General features: G+C 42.6%; 1 protein-coding gene across 2 annotated transcripts in view; it reads left to right on the top strand.

The window, feature by feature from the left end:
- Raskol (Ras GTPase-activating protein raskol) overlaps positions 1–26899 on the top strand; it is a 145286-nt gene that overhangs the window by 26495 nt on the left and 91892 nt on the right. The window contains exon 2 of one of the 2 annotated variants that reach the window (XM_076899575.1): positions 2855–2920. The exons of the other annotated variant lie outside the window; for it this stretch is intronic. Within the exon in view, the coding sequence (XP_076755690.1) occupies positions 2855–2920 (66 nt within the window). The remainder of the gene's footprint in view (positions 1–2854; positions 2921–26899) is intronic. 2 annotated transcript variants of the gene reach the window in all.

The raw sequence follows: 26899 nt of genomic DNA, 5'->3' as shown, positions 1-26899 counted from the left end.
TTAATACGTCGTGACGCGTGATTATTGATTAATGCTCGTTATAAAGCTTGCAGAGTTTCGCTTCGATACGGCCAATGATATTTTTTGCAGGTGGAAATATATTTATTTGCAAAAATGTATGAAAAGTAAATGCACGCAAAAACGCGAAGAGTATTTTTTATACGTCCACGAAGAATTTAAACGCTAACGTGGTTCGACATTGAAAATGAACGTATAGGCAACTGTATTATATAACATACGATGTTTTCCAAGTTCCTGTACTAAACTTGTTGAGTGAAAGTACAGGAAATTGTTGCAAGTTTAATGAACTTGTGCAAATACGATTCGATAGATTTCTGATAAAGTCATCCCCCGTGTTTAATTTACTATGCGCATAGATTTTAGATTAATAGTTCTCAGGTCGTATATTCAATTGGACTAAATGATGTTTCTCTCGTTTTGAAAAGTTTCGTAATTTCGTGCGAAATATTAGAAAAGTTGATTGCAGTTTCTGATTCAAAATGCGACCTCGAAACCAGAGAATTATTTTCACTTTTCCTCTGCAATTTCACCTTCTAAAGTTCATGACCATTGGAGGGTCACAACGTAAGTTTCCTTCTCTCTCTGAAAAACCACTTGAAGCTTCGCAAAGCATTAAAAGCATCAAATATATTAAGCATCAAACATATTATATATATTATATCAGGTGTCCTTCTATAACCGGAACGCGCTGTACAACAAACGCGCAAACATCCGCGACGAATGTATGCCTCGTCCATCAGGTTCCACTGTCAACAAAAAAAAAGGAACGACCACCGTCGACGTTCGCCCCTGAAAGGGTGAACCAGCGATCCGCCAGCTGTCCCTGAAATCCCAAACGCCCCTCGAGCACCCTTTCGAACGGTTCGTCGACGCGCACGCGAAGTTTCTCGTGCGGTTCGAGGAAACACGTCTCTCGCGACGTCGTAACGGATCTCGCGCGGCACGGTGCGTTTAATCAGGTCGCGATTAATCCAGAGTCACCTCCCCGTCGAGTACAGTTAGAGAAAAGCGTGGACGACGGGACCGTCAACCTGTTTGGCCGTCCTCGGCGTCGCGTCAAGTGTCGCGAGAATTGGAGCGTGGATCTCGGATCTGGCCTCGCGCGCCGTGAAAAACCCGTCCCCGTGGAAAACACGCGGCCACTCTCTTGTAACCGAACCTACCATCTTCCGCTTCCCTCGAATCATCCACCGTGAACGCGCGTTCTTGTGTCAGACGGCCCGTCCTCGAGCGAAGCCAGACGGTCCTCCGAGTCGGAGTCACTCGGTTGAATCGAAGGACACTTCCAGCGGCTGACGGAAGTGGAGGGGAATTAGTAGAGAAGCTGTGTTTCTACAAGGATTCCAAATGAATATTAAAAATGGCAGAAATAAGCAGTTTATATATTTTAATTCCAAAACAGATGTAAAATAAATATTCTGGCAAAAGTAATCGCACAATATGTTTATTATTGATACTTTAGAAGATACAAGGGAAGCGGCGCTTTCACAGCTATCACGAATTGTATACCACTGAATTGCAACCTTCTAATGAAATTTGTACGATGTCTGATCTTATTAATTTCTGTTTCTGTTGGAATTTTAGTAGTTGGAAGTACAGGTATAACCTCCTATAACACGAAAGTTAGGTTCCTAGAAAATACGGTGTTGTACAAGACCTAAAGCTATTACAAAAAGGGGGATTACGTTCCAGAAACTTATTAAAAACAAATAGTTTTTTTTAATTCTACATAAACAACTTAATTTTTATTAAACATATAAATGTATAATACAAAGCAAAAAAAAAACGAAAAATATTATTTTAATCTAACGCAACTCTAATTTAATGATTTTCTCAAGCAAAATGACTCGAAATTTTCAGCTAGCTTAGCCCTTCTTGTAATTTCTTTAATATTAAATTAGTAACTGCACAATCTTTAGGACAGCAAGCCTCGCCGCGGCTGTAGAAGTACAGTGTTGTACAAAGGTTTTTGCAGTTTTCTTATCGTGTTATAGCGAAACCGTGTTGTAGAAGGGTTCGCGCAATTTACGAATTGTGTTATAGCGAAACCGTGTTATGAGATGTCCTGTTGTATGATGGCTACTTGTATTAGTATTTGGAATATAGTTGGTAGTATATGTAATATGATTAATATAAAGAAAGAAATGAATATAAGAAACATTTTGTATAGATTTTGGAATTTTCAAGCTGCTATGAATATCGTCATTTCTTGAGTCATCGTTCCTGAAAAAATAGTTTTAAAACATTCAAAATGCACGTTATCTAAAGATGTCGTATCTCCGCACGAATCCTTGCTGAGAACTTTAAAAACCGCCGCGGTAGAACTTCAGCCACGTTTCTCCATTCGTACACTTTAATAACGTGTTAGCATCGCGGGATTGGTATTCTAACGTCGTGTTCGTATCTTAATAGGAGTATATTACATTCGTATCCGCGCGTGCATTCGACATTGTCTCGATTGCGGAAGTTGTCCGTCCGAGGTTTGGTAACTCCATGAATTCTGATTAGTCTCACTCTAATCGACAATCTTACAGTCTGATGAAGTAATAAGACAGTGGGAGTAGGCGTGTTCCGTATTACGATTGATTATGATCCTCATCTAGCTGACTTCACCTACACGAACCTTGTATCTAATCTGTCGGCTCGATTATGTTTTATGGCGATTAATCGTGAACAATTAGAGTTCGTTTTTATATCGAGTGCATTACCATTACAATTCTGATTGTTAAAATATGAGATACTACATATTATAGGATAATCGTGTTAATTAAAATTGCGATATTTTTATTTGATTCGTTAGCGAATAACTGACGTAACGTTTTCTTTATTTCAGGTGAGTCTAAAGGGAAAAGTATACCTAAAAGTAATCGCCATGACAAAACTAATCGGAAAAAGCGAGGTGAGTCGCAAAAATATTATTAATAATTTAATGCTTGAACGAGAAATAAAGAAAAATCTAATATTTAGCTTCGTCAAACGAAGAACTTTAATTGCTACTTTCGCAAACGATAGATAAGTTTCTTTTTAAATATCTTACTTGTATAATTCTCGTATTGGTCGCTCGAATCTTCTGCAGAGCACGCGTCGCGAAACAACGACCCGATTTACAAATGCAGCACACGATCGTCTTATTAATAGGCATTGTTACGTTCGTGCCGCGTCTTGCAAAAAGAAATTAACCACAAGGTTACTAACGCTGGAATGCCGTAGGCGCGAGCATAACAACAGGATTAACCAATTACTCGAACAATTAAACTAATCGCACAGCAGAGTCTGACGTATGAACACCTCCACTCCTCGTTCGAACTTCCCCCAATCTTTTCGTCCCCTTTTCTCATTGAATCCACAAATTTCAGTGTGTTCTTTTCAGTCAAAAAAGAAAAGATATTCTGAAGTCGAAAGTTTACGCAACTAGATATTAAAAATTGATTTCGATATTTGGAGAGATATTCGATATTAGCAATCTTTTGCAATCTAAATTTTATTTGCTTACATGAAAAAATATGTCGTTGATAATTCCAGTTCCTCTCATCTTCATTTCAATGAACTTTATAAACAGCATCTGTAAAAATGTCCGTTAAGCACAACTTATAAATATAGCCGAATATAGAGGACAGAAATAAGTTTTAAATTTGGCTACGTCGGGTCCAAGAGGAAGCCTGGGCATCGCCATTTTCCTATTCTCCACGGCGGCGTCGGGACCAACGAAATCGTTGACACGAAAACGAAATTTACGAAAGCGGGCTGGCAGGCGACGACACGTTTTTACTTTCCCTCCGTTCTCCAACGGGGGAGTCGTGAAACTTTAATTATTCGCGGTGTGGGGTTAAATTAGATTTTTCTCACGGCTAACCAGGGATTTCTACCCTATTTTTTCTACCCCGTTACAACCGGCTACAATTCTCCCGCTGATGGGATTATAAATGTTTTGTCGAGAGCAGCAGCTAAAAACTCATCGTCGATAGCCACGATGGGAATGTAAATGGAAATTTTGCGGAAAACCTTGCAAAATTGACATTGCAATCTTTTCGATTGCGAAGATTTGCTATCAGAGAAAGTGAAAAGAGGGGATGATTTGACTGGCTGCATCGCGGTTAAATTGCTGGCAAAAACGAGTAGCTAATCGAGGAAGTTGAACGAATAAAGTGTTGCGCGACACGAAGTAGGTATGCAAAGTGATGGCTAATTTATTGGTAGAATACTCAGCGCGTTCAGTTTTATTTATTTCAATTTGATTCGCTGTAACAATCAGCATATTACGAATAAAGATATGAAATGATGCATGATGTATAAAATGAAATATAAATAAAGCATTCGATAAATAATGTTTATTTTATACATTGCATGAAATAACGACGAATCGAATGATTTGTTTACTTGCCGGATTGTGGATATCTGTATTAAAAAAAATATGCATAGTTACGTCAAATTATTAAAGGAGTCGTATGAAATTATACTGTAGCATAGTTACGGTTGTAACTTTGTAAAAATGTAAAAAGATTAAAGGTTTAATAAATAATCGTAGACCACTGTAAGTTCTGCTATTGAAATGGTGCAGAGACTGACATTACCGATAGTTTCTCATTGTAGTCGGTATACAGAGTGCATTTTTCCTTTATTACCGACAAACAGTTAATAGGCTTAGCTCCTTTGCACGTGGCGCCTCTGGGAAGTATAGTTTGAATTACTTTCACCGCAGAAAACTGATTTGAATTTTGAACGATCTCGTCTATTTTTATATACTAATTGCTTTCAGTTTTTACGATATGCGTTCGCAACAAACACGTTTAACATTTAACTCTGCGCGTTTTGCAAAAGAACACGAAACGTATATCATTTTCATAAAATATTTACATACTTCGATGAAGTTGTGTCTCGTAAGTGCGCGAGATTTCGTGGAAATCTCGTTCTCTCTCGTGACTGGAAGACAAATGCTTTCACGTATGTGTCCAGATCTTATCGTTCGTGTGACAAAACGCGTGCAAGCCTTTGTAAAATGCAATCAGTAACATTTGCGCATATGTGCGTTACGCGTGGAACCAATGGCGTGGAAATAGTCTTCGTCTATATTCATTATCCACAACTACCATCAACGAGTGTCGTAAGCTAAACTACGCAAAATTTATTCTAATACTACCATGCATTGAGTTTTAAATAAAATTTCGAAACTCTCATTTTTCATCGCTTGGTTAACACGTTTAACGCAGACGCATCGTTACTATTGCAATTTTAGAGACGCGCATTTTTTATACACGTACTTTCACCCTATATTATAACACTCTATATGTTATTATCGAGTTTCTTGCTCAAAAGAAGCACAGTAGAAATAACGACAAGTAGTGTACGATACATTGTACATACATACATGGAGTACATAGAACACATTGCACTGAGCAAGAAAAGCTTAGTAAACATAGGCCAAGACGTGAACCGTTTGCGAGATACAAAGATTTTTGTTTGCTAGCATCACGATTAACGTTCGTTCCTGGAACGATCTCTTCGACCAGGAAACTTTTCCATGTAAAGACGAGCCGCGAAACCATTTCCATTACCACGAGCATGCATAAAATGCATATCTGCCGTTTCTTTATTAGATACTTTGTAACCGCGTAACACTAATAAGATCCACAATCGCCACTAATAAGATACACAACTGACTAATTCCGGATGAAATCTACTATCAACATTTTAACGAGGACATTCGAGAACGCTGCCTATAAACGCTGATGCAAGCCAGTAAGTTAATCACAACTAAAAATGTTTATATCTCGCAAACTAGTCACCTTCCGACCCACGTTTGCCATTACTTTTTTACACGGTGCATCGTGTTCCAATAACGAATGAGAGGTCCTTTCGACCATCTCGTACGTTGACCTCGCGTGCATCGAACGTCGCATATAAAGTAATTCAAGCGACGAATCGAAACGCGAAAGGTTCAAAGGTGGAATCGAAAAATCCGATCAGCCGTCGCAAGGTCTACGCCTATGCGTGCGCCAAGTAACGTATGAACACCCATTAATGGCGGTACACCCCCTACAAGGTGGAGGAGAAGATCACGGCCGATCGTATAAGGCGTTCCATTCGTCGGATCGTTGACCGTGCAAGGTGATACCGTATTCTTCACCTCGGTCTTCTCTTCTTACGCAAGCAAATCAATTTCCACTCGAAGACCACTTAACCTCTTTTACGCTACGTGCCGTGGCATTCGTAAAACCTCGTCCCCCCTCCACCTCTCTGTTCCTTCGCCAGTGGTGCTTTCTAACGCGTCGCCTCCGACTGGTGCATCGTGGAAACTCATTTCCCTTTTAGCTCGTCTGGAAATTCCCCGTCGATTACGGAGAATGCTTTTGGAAAAATTTACGATGGGTAAATCCGTCGTAGCTTTTGTGATAATTTATACGTTGAAAGATTTTCGTTTGGTTGAATGGGGTTTTATTTCTCATTTTTTTAAGCTTCGATTAGACGGAGAAAGGTGGAAAGTGAAGTTTATCTTCGTTTTATTTGGTGTACGAGGTATCGAAAGAAATTTTATTTTAACGGAGAGCAATTTCTGCTCGCGTATGCAAATTGCGGCTCGTTACCATTCGCACAGGTGGATCTCGTTTTCACTTTCAGTTAAGCGCGATCCCATTACGCATTAAGCACGTATAATGCTTACGCATTTACAGGTTAAGATAATAATCTGAATATTTTCGTTGAGAATTCATTTAATTGAGGTTCCGCTTTCACCTTCAACAGTTACGTCCTGGCTATTTATGCGTCCACATTAATCGCTGATATCGCGTTTCGTACGAGATTTCACAAAAACGAGCAAATTTTACTTCTCCTTTCTCAGCTACGGTCATTATTAAAAACGTTTTATCATCTATTAGAAACAAATAATCTTTTAAGACAAGTATGTTTAAGACAAATAATCTTTTAAAAACACTGATCGCACAGCGATCATTTCACATTATTCAATTTTCACATGATTCATTTATCAAAGAGCAATAAATTTCAATAATTTTCGAGAACGTTTCGTTATTTCTCGACACGAGAACCAAACAGACAGACAACGCACAGCTGTTCCAGGTAGCGCAGTTTCGCTGCTCCTGGCGAATTCAGCTTCGCGAATCGGAGAACGGTCTCTCTGATCCGTGGATTAATTTATACGCGCGTCGAAGGTCTTAGCGACGGTGTAATAATCGCCATCAGTTTCCAAGTTCACCGCAACGCGAACGAGACAGCTGGTTTCAATTCAGCATCGCGTTTCGCGCCCATTATTGTCTCCCCCTTTCAAATCGCGCTCTTCTTCCACGTCCGTTCGCCACGCGTTCGCCAACCATTCTTCGAGTTCCAACGAACGCGCTTTGTTCGAACTTGAACGAACGTTTTCCAGCTTGATTATTAGAAAATTCGATGTCAATTGTCGACCAGCTGTTACAATCGTGTTCAACGTGGTGTCAACCGTTGGCAGTAGTTAGTTTGCATTTAACGATTTTTATGGACATTTGTAGGATTCGAATTTAAATTCCTCCATGCAATGTTTTCCAATTCACTGTTCCTCGTTCCACATTATTTTTTATATTTTTAGATATTTGAATTTACGACTTTTCATTGATAACATCTCTACATCCTCGTTCTCTCGAATTTCAGCATTTTCCAATCTTCATATTTCATATCTTCGAATACCAGCACTCGTCTATATCTTTGCGTTCGATATTTAAAAAAAATTTCCACGTTTCTGTATTTCCATATTTCTGCATGCTTCAGTTTCAATATCGCCACGTTCGACAGCCAGTCGAGAGATTTCCACGTTAACGCATAACTGGCGGTCCGCGTTTCCACCGCAGTTTCCGCGCTCGCGCATCTCCCAGCGACTCGATCGTCTCTGCGTGCACGGTTGAAAAACCGCAGAGCCACGCTCCCGCGAAATTCCACGCGATGCAACTCGAGCGCAGCGCGGAGTCTCTCTCTCGAGAGCGGTCACGTATGGTGTACCCTTTCTATCGCTCCTTCTCTGGGTCTCGTTCGCCAGGTTCCTCTGTCCAGCGTTCAATTTCGTAGCGGGCCCGCGTTTCGCCGCGGAAACGTGGTCGCGCGAGTCTTGAATTACGCGGACGGTCGCGTTTGCGAAACCTTCGTACGTCCTGCAGACCGTTTGTGCCACCGCGATAAATACGCCCCCGCCCTCGAGAACGCATTGGTATCTCGTTATTTAACGAGACGTCGTTTCGTCGTCGAGACGAACAGTCGCGTCGTTTTGCGCGCGTTTCATCGACAAATGTGCGAATTCGCAGGTGATCAGATTTGCGACGAGATTCGTAGCTAATTTTTGTTTATTTTTCGTGGAGATATTAATCGACATTCCGCAACGGTAGCGATCTTCAAGCGCCATTATAATTAATTCCGTACGATTCACCAGTGTCGAGTAAAATTTAATTGAGTATGTTTAAAGACTTCTGAGACGTACGAAGTAGAAACGACTTTATTTCGCGAATGAATCAAGGAAAATTCCACGCATTTCCAATATATAACTGTATTTGTATAGTCGAACGAATCGAGGTGTCCCATCGCGTCTCCTATTCCAGTGAATACGAGTTATTACAGATCCGCCGCCTTCCATCCGCTTTATCCCGATGTTCGATCCCACGACGGTCCTTCCTCCACTCCGCCATCTTTCTTCCGCCCACAACGCAATCCCCCGTGACCTCTGGGCCCCTCACAGATCCTCTATCACTCGGAACGCTCCTCTAAGCTGCCCTGTCCTCTAGCATGTGCCACTCTTTCGCCTCGTTCCCACTCGAACGGCTCCACGCGCCCTCCTCTCTCGTCCTCTTCCGTGCGCCTTCGTCGTCTCGTAGTTCACGGGGAGCGCTGTTCGCTTTAAATTCGTGTCCCCCCTTCTCTGTTGTTTGTACGGTCCAGGCACGAACACCCGCGATACGATCTCGTTTTCCGTCGGGAAAGGGGACGAGAAAACCCTTTGCATGGTTGCGCGAGAGACCCATGGTATGCAGGTAGCGAGAGGCGTCGCGCACTGTTCGGGAATACTTGATCTCCCAGCCCAGCTGTTCGTGACAAATTTCAAAACTTTCGTCGTTGTTTGGCTCTCGAAGTGTAGGTACATACGGGCCTGGTGGCGACCGTCTTAATTTCGTTCCACCGTGAGAAACGCGCGTCGCAAAGGCGGCTCGACGTATTTCGTCGAAGAGGAGGTTCGTAGTTTGAAGTACGCACTCGAGGATTTCTATTGAGATATTAAAATTCCTGGGTAATTAATGGTGTTAAGTAAGTCCTTTTTTTTGGTTGGATTATCGTGGGAGTTTTCAAGTTTCAGCGGTCTTCTATGAAAATCATCTCGAAATCTCGTACTTTAGGGTACGAAGCAATCTTTCATTCGGTATTTGTTTGAATTTATGATTCACATCGCGTACTATTTTCTCACCAATTATACGGATGTTGTACTTGGCTCTTAATTAATCACGCTATTCTGTGGTGTGTACGTTTCCGCGTAGCGTCATTAATAATAAAGACCGTTTCTTTGTCCTCTTAGAAATAATCTAGAAAAATGACACTGGTAAAATAACTTAAAATCTAACCTGAATAATACAAAGCTACCAAGTATAGAACATTTAAACAAAAAAGGCAATAAGACAGCAAGTGCGACACTATTCTCTTATTCCATCGAATGAAACAGCAAAAAGAAATAGATAAGACAGAGAAGATTCAACAGGACGATAGTCGCCTCAAATACATTATTTACATTACTCGTATCGCACGAGTAAAGGCTGTCGTGTAACAGAATTTCGTGCGCCTCGTGATCCCGGTTGCTCGCGTTATTTCGCGAAGTGTGTCTCGAAAAAATTTGCCGTTCGTTGACCTGGTACACGGGGCCCGTGGCAATTTTCCACGAAAGACGAACGGAGCCCGTCGCGGGATCGAACGAGGAATGTCACCCGGCACGGAACAAAGTGTGCTCCTCGTTCTTATTCAGACGCGGTCGCAGCGATGCAAATGGCGGATGGATGCGACGCCGGTGAACGGAAGTCGTCCGCTCACGGGCACGGATCACGCTCCGTTATTTCCTGGCGGGCGCGAGTCGTTCCGCCGCGGCGCCTGCCTCCGTGCACGCGCTCCTTTTAATCCACGGGACCCAGAGCGGGCTGTTTTTAAACCCGCCTGTCGGATAAGCACGACGGATATATCGGGCGTAGCCGTTCGCTGACGCTTTACGAATTGAACCTCGCTGCGATGAACGAAGAATTTCGTACTAATTATCTAAGCGATAATTGCATTCGGTTTTGGACTGCTACGTTGTATTTGCGCATTTTATTTCAGACACCCATCGATTTATGTGAAATTTTTTAGTCGCGATCTCATTTTTCCTGGAATTTATTGTATATCAAAGTAATGGAAATTGTTATTTGAATGTTTGCCTTACCAATCATATTTGTATGTATATCCAATTTATGCGATTTTCATTCGCGTAAAACGAATCCACGTGAAACAGATCTCCTAAATTGAGGGACGGGTGTACATATTTTTTTTTTTATTTTCGATGCATTCAAAATTGTATTACTATTGTTGCATCAATTTAGCTTTCTATTCCAAAATCATCGAAGAAAATTGCAAGATTGTAGGAATAGTGTTTCAACGAATTAATTTTTCTCCTACAAAATATATTTCAAATCAAATTCATCGCAGCTCTTTCGTGTTTCTTTTCTTACGCTCGTTATGCATTTCCAATACGCTCGTTCATCGATTCCCACACTCGACCATCCTGCACGGATATCTGCCTTCAGATATCATCGAGAATTTCATTTTCGCTATACAAATCTTGACCATCCTTATCGATTCGTGCAAGATCCATCGAGTCTCGTCCATGCTTCGAGTAGCGAATAATTCCTCTTCCTGTTATCGTCTTCTTTTCGTTTCTTTCCCTAAGCTTGACTGTACAACAAAATTCCTTTCAAGAGTAGTCGACGACGCTGCACTCGTAATCATTAACTAATCAGGTCATCTTATATTAAAAATAGTGTGCCTATCGGCATTTATGCCGCAATTAAAACACTGCTACAGATTACTAAAGTTAATACTGTTCAAGAGCTGCTTCAGAAAGTAGCGCCACTTCAGATAACCTTTTTCTGGCTCGATTACACCGTGCGTCTTACTCGAGAGCTAACGTTACAAGGTGGATAAGTGTTTATTATGCCTTCGTTATTTTTTACTGTCGTGTCTAACGCGTACAAATATATATATATATGTCATTCGTGGAAACGAACGATTATCGACACGTGTTCTTTTAAAAGCCTTTCCACGAGATACAGGCACAATTTTCATCGTCAGGTTTCAAGAGGAATTCACGTTCGATTTATAGTTCACCTTCCAGGCGAAGGCACGCCAGATATTTTGGTATCCCATTCTCCCTGCGCCGGAAATAAAACAGTATTCTTGGCGGAGACGCGGCTGTGTACCACGGCTTCCGGTACGCGCGTTCAGCTCATTTGTTTCTTTTAGTAACGAGTTTCTAACGTGGAAAGAATCACGGAACGCAAATAGCCACAAATAACTAGAACTGGCGTCGCATACAAATTAGTTGGAACCCCATAAAGAATGTTTATTCGATCATAAATATCCACAAGTTACGTTTCTCTCGGATTCCTGCCTTTTATGAAAAAAAAACAACAGAATAAATGTTTTGTTATCATGATTAATCGTACAAAAAATTTCTTTTACTAGAAACGATGTAAGTAATGATAATTTGACTGTATCAAAATTAAATACCCGTTAGGCGATAGGAATATTAAATCGATAATACATTTTATTTGTTGCATTCTTCGACATGTACAAGTACAGTGCAAGTCAAACACGATTGTCGTCGAGAAACCTTACAACTCGTTAGTTTTGACTTGAAATGGGAGCACCGCGCATTCGTTAACAGGTCCAGCAGGTTCACCACGACAGTCGCACGAAGTAGCTTCATTCTTCGCAGACTTGTCCAACGGTTTCGCTGGAGTTCTTCGAAGTTGCGATTTCTGCGCGTCGCTCTTCCGATTTCCTTTTCCCTTCCTCGAGAAGCGCGTACCATTTCTCCTTCGATCCGCAAAACGATGTGGGCGGCAACGTGTCCAACAGCTGGTTGTACTTCTCCCATTTATCCATGAAGTATAATCCCATGTCGCATTTCGGCCAGGGTTTCACTCTGCACGGTGGAACTTTCGCAAACAATTAATTTATTCCACATAGTATTTTCAAAATGATTTTGAAAACTCATTTTCCTTTTTATTTTGATCGATCGACTTCAAGGAAGAAAAAGGATTACCATAATTAGTAGCTGATGATTAATTTTTATGAATTATTTGCAGAATTTCTTTTTGGATGTGATCTTTCTTTTTATTTTAAGAATGAAGAGAAAGAAAGAGAGAGAGACAGAGAAATATGTATAAGGAAGGTAGTTACTGTAAATTATTTACCACCGCAAGAAGTACGCGGACAGTCGTGTTGCAGTCCGTTTCGATGATAGCAATCGCAGTCTATGTAAACGGACCCTGCGTACAGCTCTCGAGATTTCACTTTCCTCAGTTGTAGCTTCTTCCGTGAAGTCGTGGACGATTTTTTCGATTTCGAGTTTGATTGGCCCAACTTCAATTGCGTATGCTTCACGCTTTGCGACTTCTGATCAAATTTCATCTAGAAAAAAAGTGTCTTTTAATCCAAATATTTTAACTAGCATCAAAATTCTTCGTTCATACGACAATATGAAACAATTATTAATACATATTCGCCAACAGTAGATAATTAAATTTATTGCGCAGACTAGCACTAAATGAATGAACAGATTCATTAAAATACCTCAGTGACCTTAATACAACTTCGACGAGAAAAATAAAATAGAAATCATTCATTAGCATAAAACCGCGACCGCTTTCATTTCATTTCGCGTTACGTACACCATTACGAATCGTTCCATGCGTTCCACGCGTTCAACGCTAAGTACCCCTCTGCAACAACAATCTCGCGACGCCTCGTTCGACGCGGTTTTATTTAACGAAACCAGAGCGACCGCGTTACAATTTCCCTTTCCAGCCAGCTGTGATTTTACAACGCGGGCCAATTTGCATACGGGTAGGCTCGACCGCAGCGTCTCGTCGTTTCCTCCGTGGACAAGTCGACCCTGAGCGATTCCCTAGCGTCCGAAGCCGGCGAAACAAGAGCAACCAGCGCGGTTTCCGTTGGTCTCGGCGGTCAGCAGCCGCGTCCACGCTCCGTCGCTTCGATTCCCTCGAATTCGTCGCGGCTACGCGCCTCCTTCCTCTTCAGCTCGAGCACGGCGCGCGGCACTGGCAGCGTGCACTCGTCCTGAAGACCGTTCCTCTTCGAACGACAGGCCTCGTAACGAAACAGCACGCTCGATGGTACGTAATCCCTGTAACGAGTCAGCAACTCGGCCGATCTGACTTCAGGAACGATCGCCTCGTTCACGCGGGGTTTCGTACATTCCTCTGGAACTGATTTCCTATCGCTCTCGTCTGAGATCGTGCACGGTACCAGGACGCATTTCAACGTTTTCGAAACATCTGCGCGATCAGTTTCGAGTCTTCGATGTTGTTCGTTAGAATTCGAGCACGATTTGGGTCTGCATTCGTAACGGTGAGAAGAAGAGTCGATAGAAGCGGGCTGAAGTCGTTGATGGTGTTGGTTGTTCGAATTCGAACAGGATTTTGGTCTGTCTGTAGGCTGACAGCAGTGAGGAGGGCAGACCTGTCTTCTGAGGACGCGTCTGAAGCGATTCGATGGGGTTACTTCAGAGGGATCTAAACCGTTTCTGCGTTCCACTAAAGGATCAACAGAAGAGTTGTCTGTGTATTTTCCTGAGCAATCCAACGGTGATTCTTCGTTACTCCATATTTTCTTGCGAGAGTTGAATTTTTCTTCCGCGACATCAAGCAACTGACGCGTTACCCTCGCGATAGGGCCATTCGCGCAAGGTTTAGACTCCGTGTAACCGCAGAAGTCGTCGTCCTGGGCGCAGACGACCATACGCGTGGCTGGTCCACGCTCGTCGAGCTTCGTCTCAACGAGACTATGCTGGCACGACCCAGACTGCTCCACGGGACACAGAAAACCCACAGCCATTGGGCAGCTGCCGTCTCGTGCCACGCGCGTCTCGAAACAGCTTCTTGTCCCTGGTTCCGCGTTCTCCTTGAAGCATCTAGCTACTCTGGACGAAGTTCTTTCGTTGGACGCGATGCAATCCATGATCGTCATGGGCGGATCACAATTTTCGATGCCAATGGGTGCGGTTTCTTCCGTCGCTGGCTCGTAAACGATTCTAGAGGAGGGCTCGCTGGAATGCTGCGAGCTTTCGGTGGTTTCCAGGGTGGTGACCTTCTTCGAATGACATGCGGTTGCTTTTTCCACGGGGACCATTACGGCTCTGGCCACTGGCCCGTTTCGACACTCGCGAGACTCTAGACTGTAGCTCATGGGAGGCTGCGAATGTTGGTGATTTTGCCATGCTGGAAACGATTGGTTGGAGCTTGCCAAGTCTTCTTGCGGATGGGATACGATCCTAGAGGAGAAATTGAAGGAACAAAGAAAGTGGAAAAAGAACTTAAACAGATAATTTGTAAATAAGTTTGAGAAAGTTGGATTTTGAAAGTTAGATTTTCGAAGCAAAATTTTCAACCCTTACAGCTCTAGAGACGCAATATGCAATCATTTTCGTGTAAAATTAATACAGGGATACTCGTTAGTAATTTGCCCTTCCTTAGGTAGCGGTTGGGCAATATTAGGGTCATCAAGATCCCCATTTTACGCCCCACTCTCTAACCAATTAGATTTCAAAATGATTAATTCCTGTTGTAAATATCAAATTTAGTTTTTTAGTTGGTTGTAAAATTTAATGTTTTAAATTGTTAATGTTTACAATACATAATTTTAATGCTGAAAAACAACAGTCTTTAATTATTTAACCTTCTGAAAAAGAATCACTATAATTTATTACTGTCTGCGTGTTGAATAGTCACTTGAGTGTGGCAAAAAAGTATCCGTCCCCAGCGATGGTCAGCAATAACCGCGCTCCGTCCCTACGAACCGTTTCGACCAGGAGTATTCAGAGCTCTAAGGGTTAATATCATATTTTCTTAAATTTGCTATAAATATTCGTAATAGAAGTATATACGTAATAACCGCGAAAAGAATTCCACCAGCCCGTCATTAATCAATTCATCAAAATAATAACGCCGTTGAAATGATCGCGCAGAGAACCGTAACCTAAATGAACTCCATGGTACCCAAGACTTCCTCGTCCGTCAAATCAAACATCGCGGAAATATACAACCGACAAAAACGGCGCAGCTCGACCAATTTAATCCACGCGCTTTCACCATCTAAAACCCAATCGCGTCCACGATTCCAATCCCACCTAAGGAAACTTAATTCCCTTCTGTTCGACACACGTAGCGCCCTCGTACCTGGATACAGGGCCAAACCGCGAGCCCTTGGTCTCGAGCAGCAGACGCGTCCTCTGGGTGGCCGCGCGGCGATCCACGGGCACCTGGACGACGTGCGCCACAGGTCGATCACCCTCCAGGCGACACTCCAGCAGCGTAGATCCCGGTGGATACCGCGTGCAGCAGGTGGGTAGCGTGCTCGCCGGATATTCAAGGCCACGGCGCTGTCGGAATCGAATTACGTGCAACGAGTACTACTCGTTTCGATTCCACGGCGTCCCTCGCGAGCCACCTCCCTCGAGGTCGATCTTCGCGGGCCCAGGAACGGTGCTCGAGGGACGTTCGATCTTCGAACTCTTCCACGAGTTTTCTATTCAGTTTCGTTCTAGCGGCGGATTCGTTCGCGAATTGCACGAACAATTAGGTGAACGCGAGTGAGGGGAATAGAGATTCGAGTGGGGAGAAGTAGGTGAAGCATTCTTGGGTTTATGAGTATAATTAAGAGCACGAGTGTTCGTATAATGGAAGTTTTTTAGGGATAGAAAATGACCATTTTTGCGATACTTTGTAATAGTTTTATTCGTTTAAATGGAGATGATTCTATTGCCGTGTTCCGTTTTCTTTCGACGAAATGTACGGTTAAGTAATTTATTTACAATTATCGATCATCGTACGGTCGTTCTAATTTTCCGCGACGATCCGTCTCGCGTTCTAATCGAATTCGTTGGTTCGCGTTATTTATGACTCTATCGATCGTGGAACGGCCTGGTTCCGCGGCGATTCCGGAATTTGGCGAACGCGAAGATATTCGACGCGTTCGAAGAATCGCGCGACGGTTGTTCGCGTTAACGATGGACGCGGTGATTTACGAGCGAGAGTGATTGATGGATTGCTCGCGGTGGCGCGAACACGAAGGCGCAGTAAGTGGGCAATTATACTTTCCGAGAGTTCGAAAAACGATTAAAGCATTCGCCAGGACCCGTTCGCGTGCACGCGAACAGCCTGTCGATTAATTTCCCGACGAAATTAGTCAACGGACGAACGATTCCGATTTCTCTTCAATTTAAATTGTATTTATTTAAACATTTCGCGAGGAGGTGCACTTAGCGTCGAACGAATAATTCTCGTTTCTATTAACCCAGGTACCGTTCCACTCCTCTCGAAACAAGAACGTACAACAACCAATCCAAGAAATTGGTAATCGAATTCCTTACCTTAACGGAAGCGGTCGTTGGTTGGTTCTCGATTTCGGTGCAGGCACCTGCCGTGCGAGCCGCGTCGGTGTTCCCGCTGGAATTGCAAATAAATATTAATTTCCGTTCGAACTCGATCCTCTCGATCGTGTTCGAGGCGCCGTACGAGTTGTTTTCGACGTTGCGGCGATGTTTCGCGCGATATTCGTAGCTGATCGAGGATAATTCGGTAATGACGTGACGCTGCGCTGACTACCGTGCGCGCGTAATAGCGTCTTAGCGTATGGGGTAGCGTCGAGTCTGAATAACCGCGACGAACGAGAGCCATATATACGTAGAACGCGACCGCGTTATCCCTGGTACAATGGACGGTCTCGTTTCGACTCAGTCGAGCGTGTAATGCAACACGATAGCGGCTTCTTATTCCGTGGAAGAAGGAGATTAAATGCCCCCGGGAAGGGAGCCACGACGCTAATGCGGCGATAACGTTTCTTTGCGCCCGATAGTTTTCTCTGCGCGGATATTTTGCCAACGTTCTGACGGGATTTTTCCCGTCAGAACGAGACCAAACACAATGGCGATCTGTGGCGCTATCTGCGCCCCGGCGGTATCGTGTTTTATTGGCGCGCTATTATACTGACACCGATTAAACTAGTCCGGGCTATCGCCGCTTCCTGGATTTCAGATTAGAGCGAACAGCTGTTATCGCGTGCCGCGAGCAAATGAAATTCCTGTCGTGCTTCGTGTCGCAGAACTCCGTAAACTATTAGGAAACGGGAAAAACCGTGCCTCTCGCAGCCGATACGACACGCAGTTATTCTGATTGGCTGAATGCAAATGGAAATTCTCTGTTTTCTGTATGAGTGTCAGGTCGCTTAACGTGTTCGCTACGAGTATAAGGAAAAGTGCAGTGATATATAAGAACTTGTCCTCGTTCAAAGGGTGTGTCTACAATGCATGGAATTATACGTGGTAGTGATTACAAGATATTGATAAAAAGTAAAAATATATTGATATGTTTGTACGAAAAGACGTAGGACTTTGATGAAAAAGAAGGCAAGAAGACGGTTTGAACCTATCGAGCCTGCCGTAGAACAAATATATTTCTTCTAAGATTGCTCGTTTCATCGTTCTGATAGTGTACAATTATCACTGGACACCTAAAACCACTTGCACTACACGATTAATATAATTGAGTCGTTTATATCGAAAATGGTCAAGATCCACTTATATTAAGATCCACATGTATAACGATTTGCTTTTGAATAAGTTGAAAAATATTGGTAACCAATAAAATGGTAGCAGAAACTTTCTCTGATCCTAAGGGTGTATAATTCATCAACCCAATTAACATTATTTGAGAAAATAATAATTTGCATCATCGTATTAACCAGCTAATTTTCGTTTTATGAAACGTTAGCGATTTTTAATATGTCAAACATTGAAATTCCATCCATTTTGACTTTCTCCAAAAATGCACTCAGACCACTTTCGATTAACGAAGCGTAACCCACAACAATTGCAAAAAATTTTATTCAAATCTACAGCATTCCAACATCTAATAGATCAGTATTTCAACACCTATATCCCTCTAAACATTTGAACGCTTAGCCACGCAAGATTCGCCCAACTCAACGACAAGGTACATAATAGGCACGATTCACGATGGCAGACGAATTCCGCTGGCCGTTGATCGATTCAAATCCGAAATAAGCATGCTGGCCAATGTCCATCCAGCGTATGCAAATCTCCCAGCCGCACCCCTAGAAAAAAAAAAAGAACTCGACGTCGCAGTACAGCTGCAGCCCTCTGCCACGCATCGACGCCTCGTTCATAATTCAAACCCGTTGCGCACTTTTCTCTCTCTCTCCCCTTCTATCCTCGAGCGACGCGCTTCCGTACGAACGAGCATTCGGGTTCATTAGCAGCCGCCTAATCACGTTCGAACGGGCTTTTAAATGCGCGCCAGGCGCGTGTCGTTCGTCGTCGTCGAATGATCTCTCTCGTCGACCCGGCTCCGCGATTATCTCGTCCAGCCTCGAATTAGAATAAAGGGTGCCGAGGACGGAGGTAAACAGTCGTTTAGAAAATGGTCGGTACTGGTGCCGTTGGAAATATTATTAGGTGCGCGCGTTTGTCGAATCGAACGCAGCGATTGCGCAATGGTAACGAATCGGCTGGAATTGATGGGCAGTCGATTAGCTGGGATTACATTTTGCTTTAGACGTTCCTTTCGACGGTGGCTTTCGTAATTCCGCAGTTTCGTAATGCCTGTTTTCTGGCTAACGAGTGAGCGTACGTGTAATAAAAATTTATATAACCAGATGCGGCTTGTTATGCGTTTGATTCGCGTTACTTTGATATTCCGAAATAGCGTATATATTAATTATGCTTTCGCTAGGAAAAGTAAAAGCAACATTTTCTTTTTTTCGCTTTAGCGTTTAGACGATATCCAGCGAAAAATGTGGAAAATTGCGTAATGCACGCGGAGTGCGTTTACTTTCGGTCGGTGAAGTCGGTATGATTCATTGCTTCTCTTTCACCCGCGTTACACATCCGACTTGTTGTAACGATTCGTTCTCTAGAAATTTCTTTTAACGTTCTCGATGTTTTGGAACGAAATAACCTACGATAAACCTGGACGTGTTCGTGCATTTTGTTGAATAAACTTCGCGTTTTGTTCGTCGATTTTGATCGTTTTGAGAAAGTGATTCTGTCTAATGGTATTTCATTACTCGAACGTTTGGAAGAATAATTCTACCTACTTACGAGCGAAGAACATTACCATCCGGCGCGCACCTTTTCCCAACGATCGCCGCCATGTTACCTTTGCAGTTACTAATTTTTACGCTGTTCGTCGGTCGAGCGATAACCCTGGTACACTCAGAATTTAAGTTCCAACGACCATCGCGTCGTCACGAGAATTTTAAAGCATCCGCACGTTTCCGTTAGCCGAAGTTAGGAGCTGATAATTTTCTTCCACTGTTTCTCTTTGAACGTTCGCGATAATTATCGAACAATTGACACTGTGCGCTGAACAACTTCAGATATAATGCAACGTTGGTGCAGAAATAAAGGACGCTAATATGAGTTAACACGGAGGATCCTCTTCAAAAAACTGACGTACAAGTTTTTCATTATTAACTTATTTCTTAAATTTCGAACAGAAATTTTACGAATATAAAATATGCATTGATAAACGTATGCAACGTTCAAGCTCTTTACTTTCTGCGCACGTGATATCAATTTCCGTTTCGATCGAATTTCGAAATAGTTACTTTAGATTTTTGTTCCGCCCGTCTCACAATTGCATCTGTAAGCTGATACTTGAATCTGGCATAAGGAGAAAGATTACTTTCATTATCACTAAGCCTCATTCGCGCGTGCCTCACGCCAGGCGATCAAAACGATATTACGCCGCCATACCATCGACTTTTACGACGATCGCAAAGGGTTAATAAAAACTATACCAATACTTTTCTTAAGCTATGCTAATTTATTCCAAGTAAATAAAGGGAATATCAAAACGTTCTCATTTTCAACTCGTAACCGTATGAGTCGAATGATCAGTTGCAGAGTAACATCGATTCAAGTTTGGTTATCTAGAGTCAAGTATGAAACGAGTCTTCTAAAAGGTCTGTCGATTAAACAACATTCGTACAAGACTCGAAACCTGTCGATACCACCGAACATGTTCGCGCGTCCCCAACAAAGTAGACGCGAGCTATCCGCGCAACATCGTCTCTGGTACCGTCCGAAAAGGAGTAAAACTTTATTACGGATGTAAACCGCGCGGCTCCCGGTGCGTTCATGCGGATAAACATAAATCATCGCGTCTTCGGCGATGGTGGCGGTGTTCCCTTTCGCGAGCTGCTCGAAAACGAGAGTTGTAAATCGCTGGTGCAACACGCGGCGCAGGTAGATGGTTAGTCTAATTGGAAATATATGCCGGTTCATCGAATCGCGTATCCCTTATCGAGGCTGTCGCAGTCGTGGAAACATCCCTGGGTATCGCGACACGATTAATCCCGTGGCGTGCCCGCGGTGTAATTAAAACTGTGCGCGACGGAAGTCGCAGCGAAATGTTTGCGACCGAATGGCGAACGTTCGCTGGTGAACGCGACGCATCAAAAATGTAATCGAAACTAACATACCAGGGTTATAAAAATTGTTTTTTTTAATAAGTGCTCTTCTGATTCGAACGATTTGAATTATTTATAAAAGTCCACCAATGCTCGAATTGACTGAAGTAAAATCAGTTAGTTTTTTACTGTTGAGTGATAAGAGATTTACAAGTGGAATCGATTAATCGTTGCGCACGCGATGGCGCAGCAGTGCTATCTTCCAACGGTCGTTCGTACTTGTTTGCTCTGCTAGAATTACGGAGCAGCGTGTGCGCGTGCGTTTGAAATAATATTTGAGCTCGAGCACGGTGTTCTAAATCGTCTGTGTTAATAACGAATCTGGTTATTAAACCGGAATAACCTTTTGCCTGACCGTTGTTACGCCATTAAACTTTCGCTCGTGAACCAATTCGTAATCCTTCGCGAGCTATGCGCACAAGCATTTCCGCTCTTGATACACTCTGTTTCACGCGATTACGTTTCTGTTGCTGGTAGCGCGCGTTTTGGTAACGCGATTCCGCGCTGCTGTTTCAGAAAATAGAGTCGGACTGCTTTAAACCATTGTTCGAACGACGCGCGGTCAATTCTGGCGTTCACTTTGATCGTTCCTCGCGTGTAACGTTCTCACTTCATTGCACAGGTACACTACCCATCAACGATTCACAGATTTACGTATGAATTATAATAAATTCTAAAAAAAAACTTTAAATATTTCTAATTAATTTCAATTCTTCAGTTTCCTTCTTGAAATCCTCGAACGATTTTTAAACTTAACCATTCCTCTACCCTTCGTCTCCACGATTTTATCAAGCTGGCTAAAAAGACGAAATCGCGACGTGGACATCGGATATCTCCTTTCTTCAAATCTTAATCCCTATCGCGTTGCATACGCGCATCTACCAATTACCTCCCAAAACCACCTGCCTGTCGAATGAGATAAGGAAAAAAAAAATAGAAATGATGTACGCTGAACCACAAACCCGACACACGCACGCATAAATTCTTATCGATAGTTGGAGTCCAGGCTCCATCGGGAACCAGTCCAAACGGTCGCGAAAAAGATAAAGTAGCCAGCGACGGTGGAAACACGGGACGGGATATCAGCTGGCGCGCGTATCGGCGCCGCGTTTACCTGTTCAAACAGCGGGACGGACACCAGCTATGCGGTTTCGTCACGGTCGAACGACGGAACGAGCGGAAAACCGGCGAACCTTTCGCCACGCTCCTCGAGGAACCGTCTCGTAACCGCCCCGGTTCGACGCTGTTCCGGGCTGTGAACCTGACTTATCGCGTACTGTTCGCGATCTCGCAACCGATCCACGCGCTGATCGATCGCTATTGATCGCCGCGAGGACTTTAATTGGAGATATATCGATATCGACCTGTTGCGAAATGGGGTGCGTTCTTCTAGCCACTTGCGATTGATCTTGACAACGCTTTATGGGTCGCTGTGTCGGTACTTTTTTACGTTTTATTGTTTGGAGTAGTTAGAGTTTGGATATTTTTAGAAGTACCTACTTGGTACGAGATGCACGTGCAATTGCTTATTTAATTTCCAGACAAACGTGAATATCACGAGTTTTACTCTGATCATTAATTAAACCAGAGAAAATGTACTCAGAAACAGTGTATCGTATTTGCTGCATCGAAAAACGAATTGTCTTCGGAAAAGATATAAATATCCAACTCATCGTTTAACGCAATGAGAGAAAATGTACTCAGAAACAGTGTATCGTATTTGCTGCATTGAAAAACAAATTGTCTTCGCAAAAGATATAAATATACAACTCATCGTTTAACGCCAGTCTACGATAGAGTTATTAACCCTTTGACTACGACAGACTTTAAAACACACCAGTCGTACTACACAGTACGAATTCATTCGCGATATACACCTAGAATGGCGAAACTTTTCGTTCACCATACATCTCTGAGCAAGTATATTCAAAACCTCAAATAATATTATTTATTTCTTTGTACTCTACTTCTTTATCGAATTGCTTCTGCATCGCTGCATTCCAACTTTTCTAATCGCCTTTAGACACCAGCAGTGATCAAAGGGTTAACATCTCCCTCGATGATACTGCATTAATATCCTTAATCTTATACTAAAACTTTCTTACAATTACACGCTAGATATACCACTTCACACTTCAATTCCGCGAAGGATAACAATCTTCCCTCTCGAGACTCGATCTTGCACACCTGTCCAGGCCCGATGGGCCCAGTAGATCTCGCTTGTACACCCATAACGCAACGTCCGAAACGCAACGTTGACACAGGACATCGAAGCTCCAACGAGACACCGACAAATTAGTTCCGTATCATCCCCTTGTCCCTGGTATCGCCTTACGTCCCTCGTCCGGTGGGTCCTGCTCGTCATCGACTACCGTCTCGGGCCACGCCGCGCAAAACAAGCGGGACGAGCGAGGCTGGAGAAAGCGGAGAAAAAACAGTCGACGAAAGAGGAGACGGGGTTCCCTGTCGCGAGTGAACCGTGCGTCGTTTTTCTTCCCACGCACGGGACACCGTCCCTTAATCCGTTCACAGCGGGCTCGTTCAATCCGCTCGTAAATCCGGCGCCTATTTTCCGCGATGGGGGCCGAAATTGAGGCGGCGCGTTAATGGGACGCGAGGAGGCGTCGCGTCGCTTCGCGTCTCTGTGCTTCGCGTCTTATACGGGTCGGGTAATCACGGGGATTCATCAGCATTTTCTGTGTCCTGTCGTTACTTGGGCAATGGAGGGTAGCGATGGCTGTCGATTAGGATTTTGGGAGATTTCATTTGGGAAATAGTCTTTTTATGGATGCATTAGGAAATTTTGTTGTAGCACTTTGGGTATTGGGTGGAAGGATGATTGAATGGGTATAATGGTCTTTCTTATAACGAACTGTTTCTCTTATCGAATCAAGGGCGTTTGTAATGGACACTTGCGCGCGTAATCTGTGAAATTTAAATTCATTGCACGCTTTTATATACAGTGCTGGACAAAAGTATTGGCACAGCATGATTGTTATGATAAAAATGCTTATAACTATGAAACAAATTGTTAAAAAGGAAAAATTTGTTTACACGTTTATTTATTTATTATTCTAGATTATTATTTAACAGAAACAGTAATATAAATAAAGTGATATGCGAAATAATAACAAAAACATATTTATTGAGCGTTTTAAGCATGGACAAAAGTATTGGCACAAATGATTGAAAGTACTTAGAAATTAAAAATTAATATTTGGTTGGCCCTCCATTCCTCATGATAACTTCCTTCAATCGTTTTGGCATTGAAGTTACCAATTTTTTTGTAAAATCCGGCTCTATATTGTTCCATTCTTGTAAAATAATAGCTTTTAATTGGTTTTTGTTTGTTATATTATATTTTCTAATTTTTTTTTCTAATTCATTCCAAACATGTTCGATGGGATTCATGTCTGGACTCTGGGGTGGGGTATTTAATGTATGTGCGGTATTGTAAACGATCCATTGTCGTACAATATAGGCAGTATGTTTTGGATCATGGTCTTGTTGAAAATAAAAATCACGCGGGAGATTTAATTTATTAGCACTTTTAAATAAATTTTCCTTTAATATATTTAAATATACATATTTGTCCATAATCTCATCTATGAATACTAATTCGCCAACCCCAGACGCTGCAATGGAACCCCATACCATGACTCCACCTCCTCCATGTTTCACAGTGGCTTGTAAATGTTGTGGATCCATTTCCGTATTTGGCTTTCTCCAAACTAATACTCTGCCATCTGATTTAAATATATTAAATTTAGTTTCATCTGAAAATAATACGTTATTCCAGAATGTGGGATCCTTTTTTATAAATTCTTTTGCAAATTCTTTTCTCATCTTCCGATTCTTCTTGGATATGTATGGTTTCCTTCTTGCGACACACGCAGAATATCCCGCATCTTTTAACACTCTCCGTATAGTTTTCGAACTTACTTCTTTTTTATTTTCTTCATTTAACTTTGCTCTAAGTTGTGATGAGTTTAATTTACAATTTATTTTCACTTCCTTTACAATTTTCCGTTTTTCTCTAACTGTTAACTTTGAGGGACGTCCACTTCGATTCCTACTTTTGAAATCTGATTGATTCTCAAATCGTTTTACGACACTTCTAATAGTGAATCGACTTCTATTAACACTTTTTGCTATTTCACTATAAGATTTTCGCATTTTGTGCAAATTTAATATTATTTTTCTCTCTTCACTTGTAGTTTCTTTCCCTCTTCTTGACATTGTTGCTTGTTATATTTCCTATGTTGCTAATCGACTGAACTTAAGGATGACTGTTAGAAAAAATGACTATCAGGGAATCCCCTACCTATACCATCAAGTGACAATCGGATTTTTTTCGGAGAGATACAACTACACTAAATTTTGTATAATGTGCCAATACTTTTGTCCATGCTTAAAACGCTCAATAAATATGTTTTTGTTATTATTTCGCATATCACTTTATTTATATTACTGTTTCTGTTAAATAATAATCTAGAATAATAAATAAATAAACGTGTAAACAAATTTTTCCTTTTTAACAATTTGTTTCATAGTTATAAGCATTTTTATCATAACAATCATGCTGTGCCAATACTTTTGTCCAGCACTGTATATGTCTGCGTGTTATCTTAATGGAGAAGTTTCGTTGTAGAACGTCCCACTGTACATAATTTTATTTTGAAGAAGAGAAAATGATTGGATATCGTGTGAATACAAATGTTCGTCGTGTATGTTTGATGAAAAATGATGGGAAATTTGGAGAAACGAATCTCAGACGAAACGCGTTTCTAACAGCAGTGGAAGTATCAAGCAGAGTTCTGTATTTAGAACAACCGCGATGTAGAATCTTGGCGGGTTAGATTGGATTCTCCCCTTTTTCTTTTCTCTCAACGATTCTGGCGCCTGTATAGTACAACGTTAACATAGACACATTCGTCACCCGGTTGGTTTACGTCTGTATTAACGTCACGCCAGGCGCCAGAACTATTGAGGCTGTCTGTACCTACGAGTTTCATATGAAACACGCGTTACGAAATCCAGTCGTGAAGTCGTCACGTGTACTCGGTCGCAATGGAAAAGAAAAGAAACAGAAGCTTAACGATCGACGTACGCCACACAGCGCATCTGCTTTCCGATTGCACGCATCGATTGCACGTCATCGATCCAGCGTTCAGTCTCGAACGCTTACCATCGAGACATCGGTAAAAAACAGATTACGTCGAACGAGACGAAACTTGTACACGAATAATCCGAACGGTTCTCGTATCTTCCGTGAAATGCCGTGAAATCACAGCCTGTGTCAGAACTAAGGCGATTCACAGAATTCACCGCTCTTCCAACGTCGACTGAAACGGTTAATCTTTAATTCAATTAAAGAACGGGGACGTAAACCGTTCCCGTTAACACCGCGTCGTTCTCGAGCGTAACAATAGCGTAATAATCGAAAGCAGCGCATAACTCGCGGAAGAAGACACGAGGAAACGCGTCCAGCCGAATGACTAATGTACCTGAAGCTAATTACTACCCCCGACAACGTTAACCCAGCGATTTATCTCGCGCGCGGATCGATAACTCCTACTACCCCGAGCACCGCCAGCACCATCTGTGCGCGCGTATCACCGCCGCGTTTCAGAATAACTTTTGATTTACAACGCGGACACACTCGAGATCAAGCGGAATGCATTAGACTCGGTGCTAATTACGGTTTGTCGGGCCTGCCCGCGGAGGTTTCGCGGTTCTCGCGCCGCGGAATCGACCACGATCGATGCGGGGAATTGTTAATTAGGATCGTCGAGGGCGGCGCTCGCCTCCCTCTTTACCTCGGTGCCGCTAATGACTCGTGGAATTTAGTTACCCGCGTTCGAGACGCGTTTCTTTTTTTTTTTTATTTCTTTTTTAATTCGCCTCGCGGTTGTTCGCGTCGTTTTGTTGCCGTTGACGCGTCGCATCTTTCGCGAAGCGTACTTTCGTCGGGAATCGAATAGTCGAGATCGTAATTAGGAGCTGGGTACGCGTTGCGGAGGTCCTTTGGTGCTTTGGATACTTTTTCTTGTCACCATAAACAATTGTTGATATTCATCTTGTACGTAAATAATTTTGCGAAGAA

Source organism: Xylocopa sonorina, chromosome 8, assembly GCF_050948175.1.
Source record: "Xylocopa sonorina isolate GNS202 chromosome 8, iyXylSono1_principal, whole genome shotgun sequence".
NCBI classification, from domain to species: domain Eukaryota; kingdom Metazoa; phylum Arthropoda; class Insecta; order Hymenoptera; family Apidae; genus Xylocopa; species Xylocopa sonorina.
The sequence above is the reverse complement of the archived record's forward strand: the minus strand, read 5'-3'. Positions and strand labels throughout refer to the sequence as shown.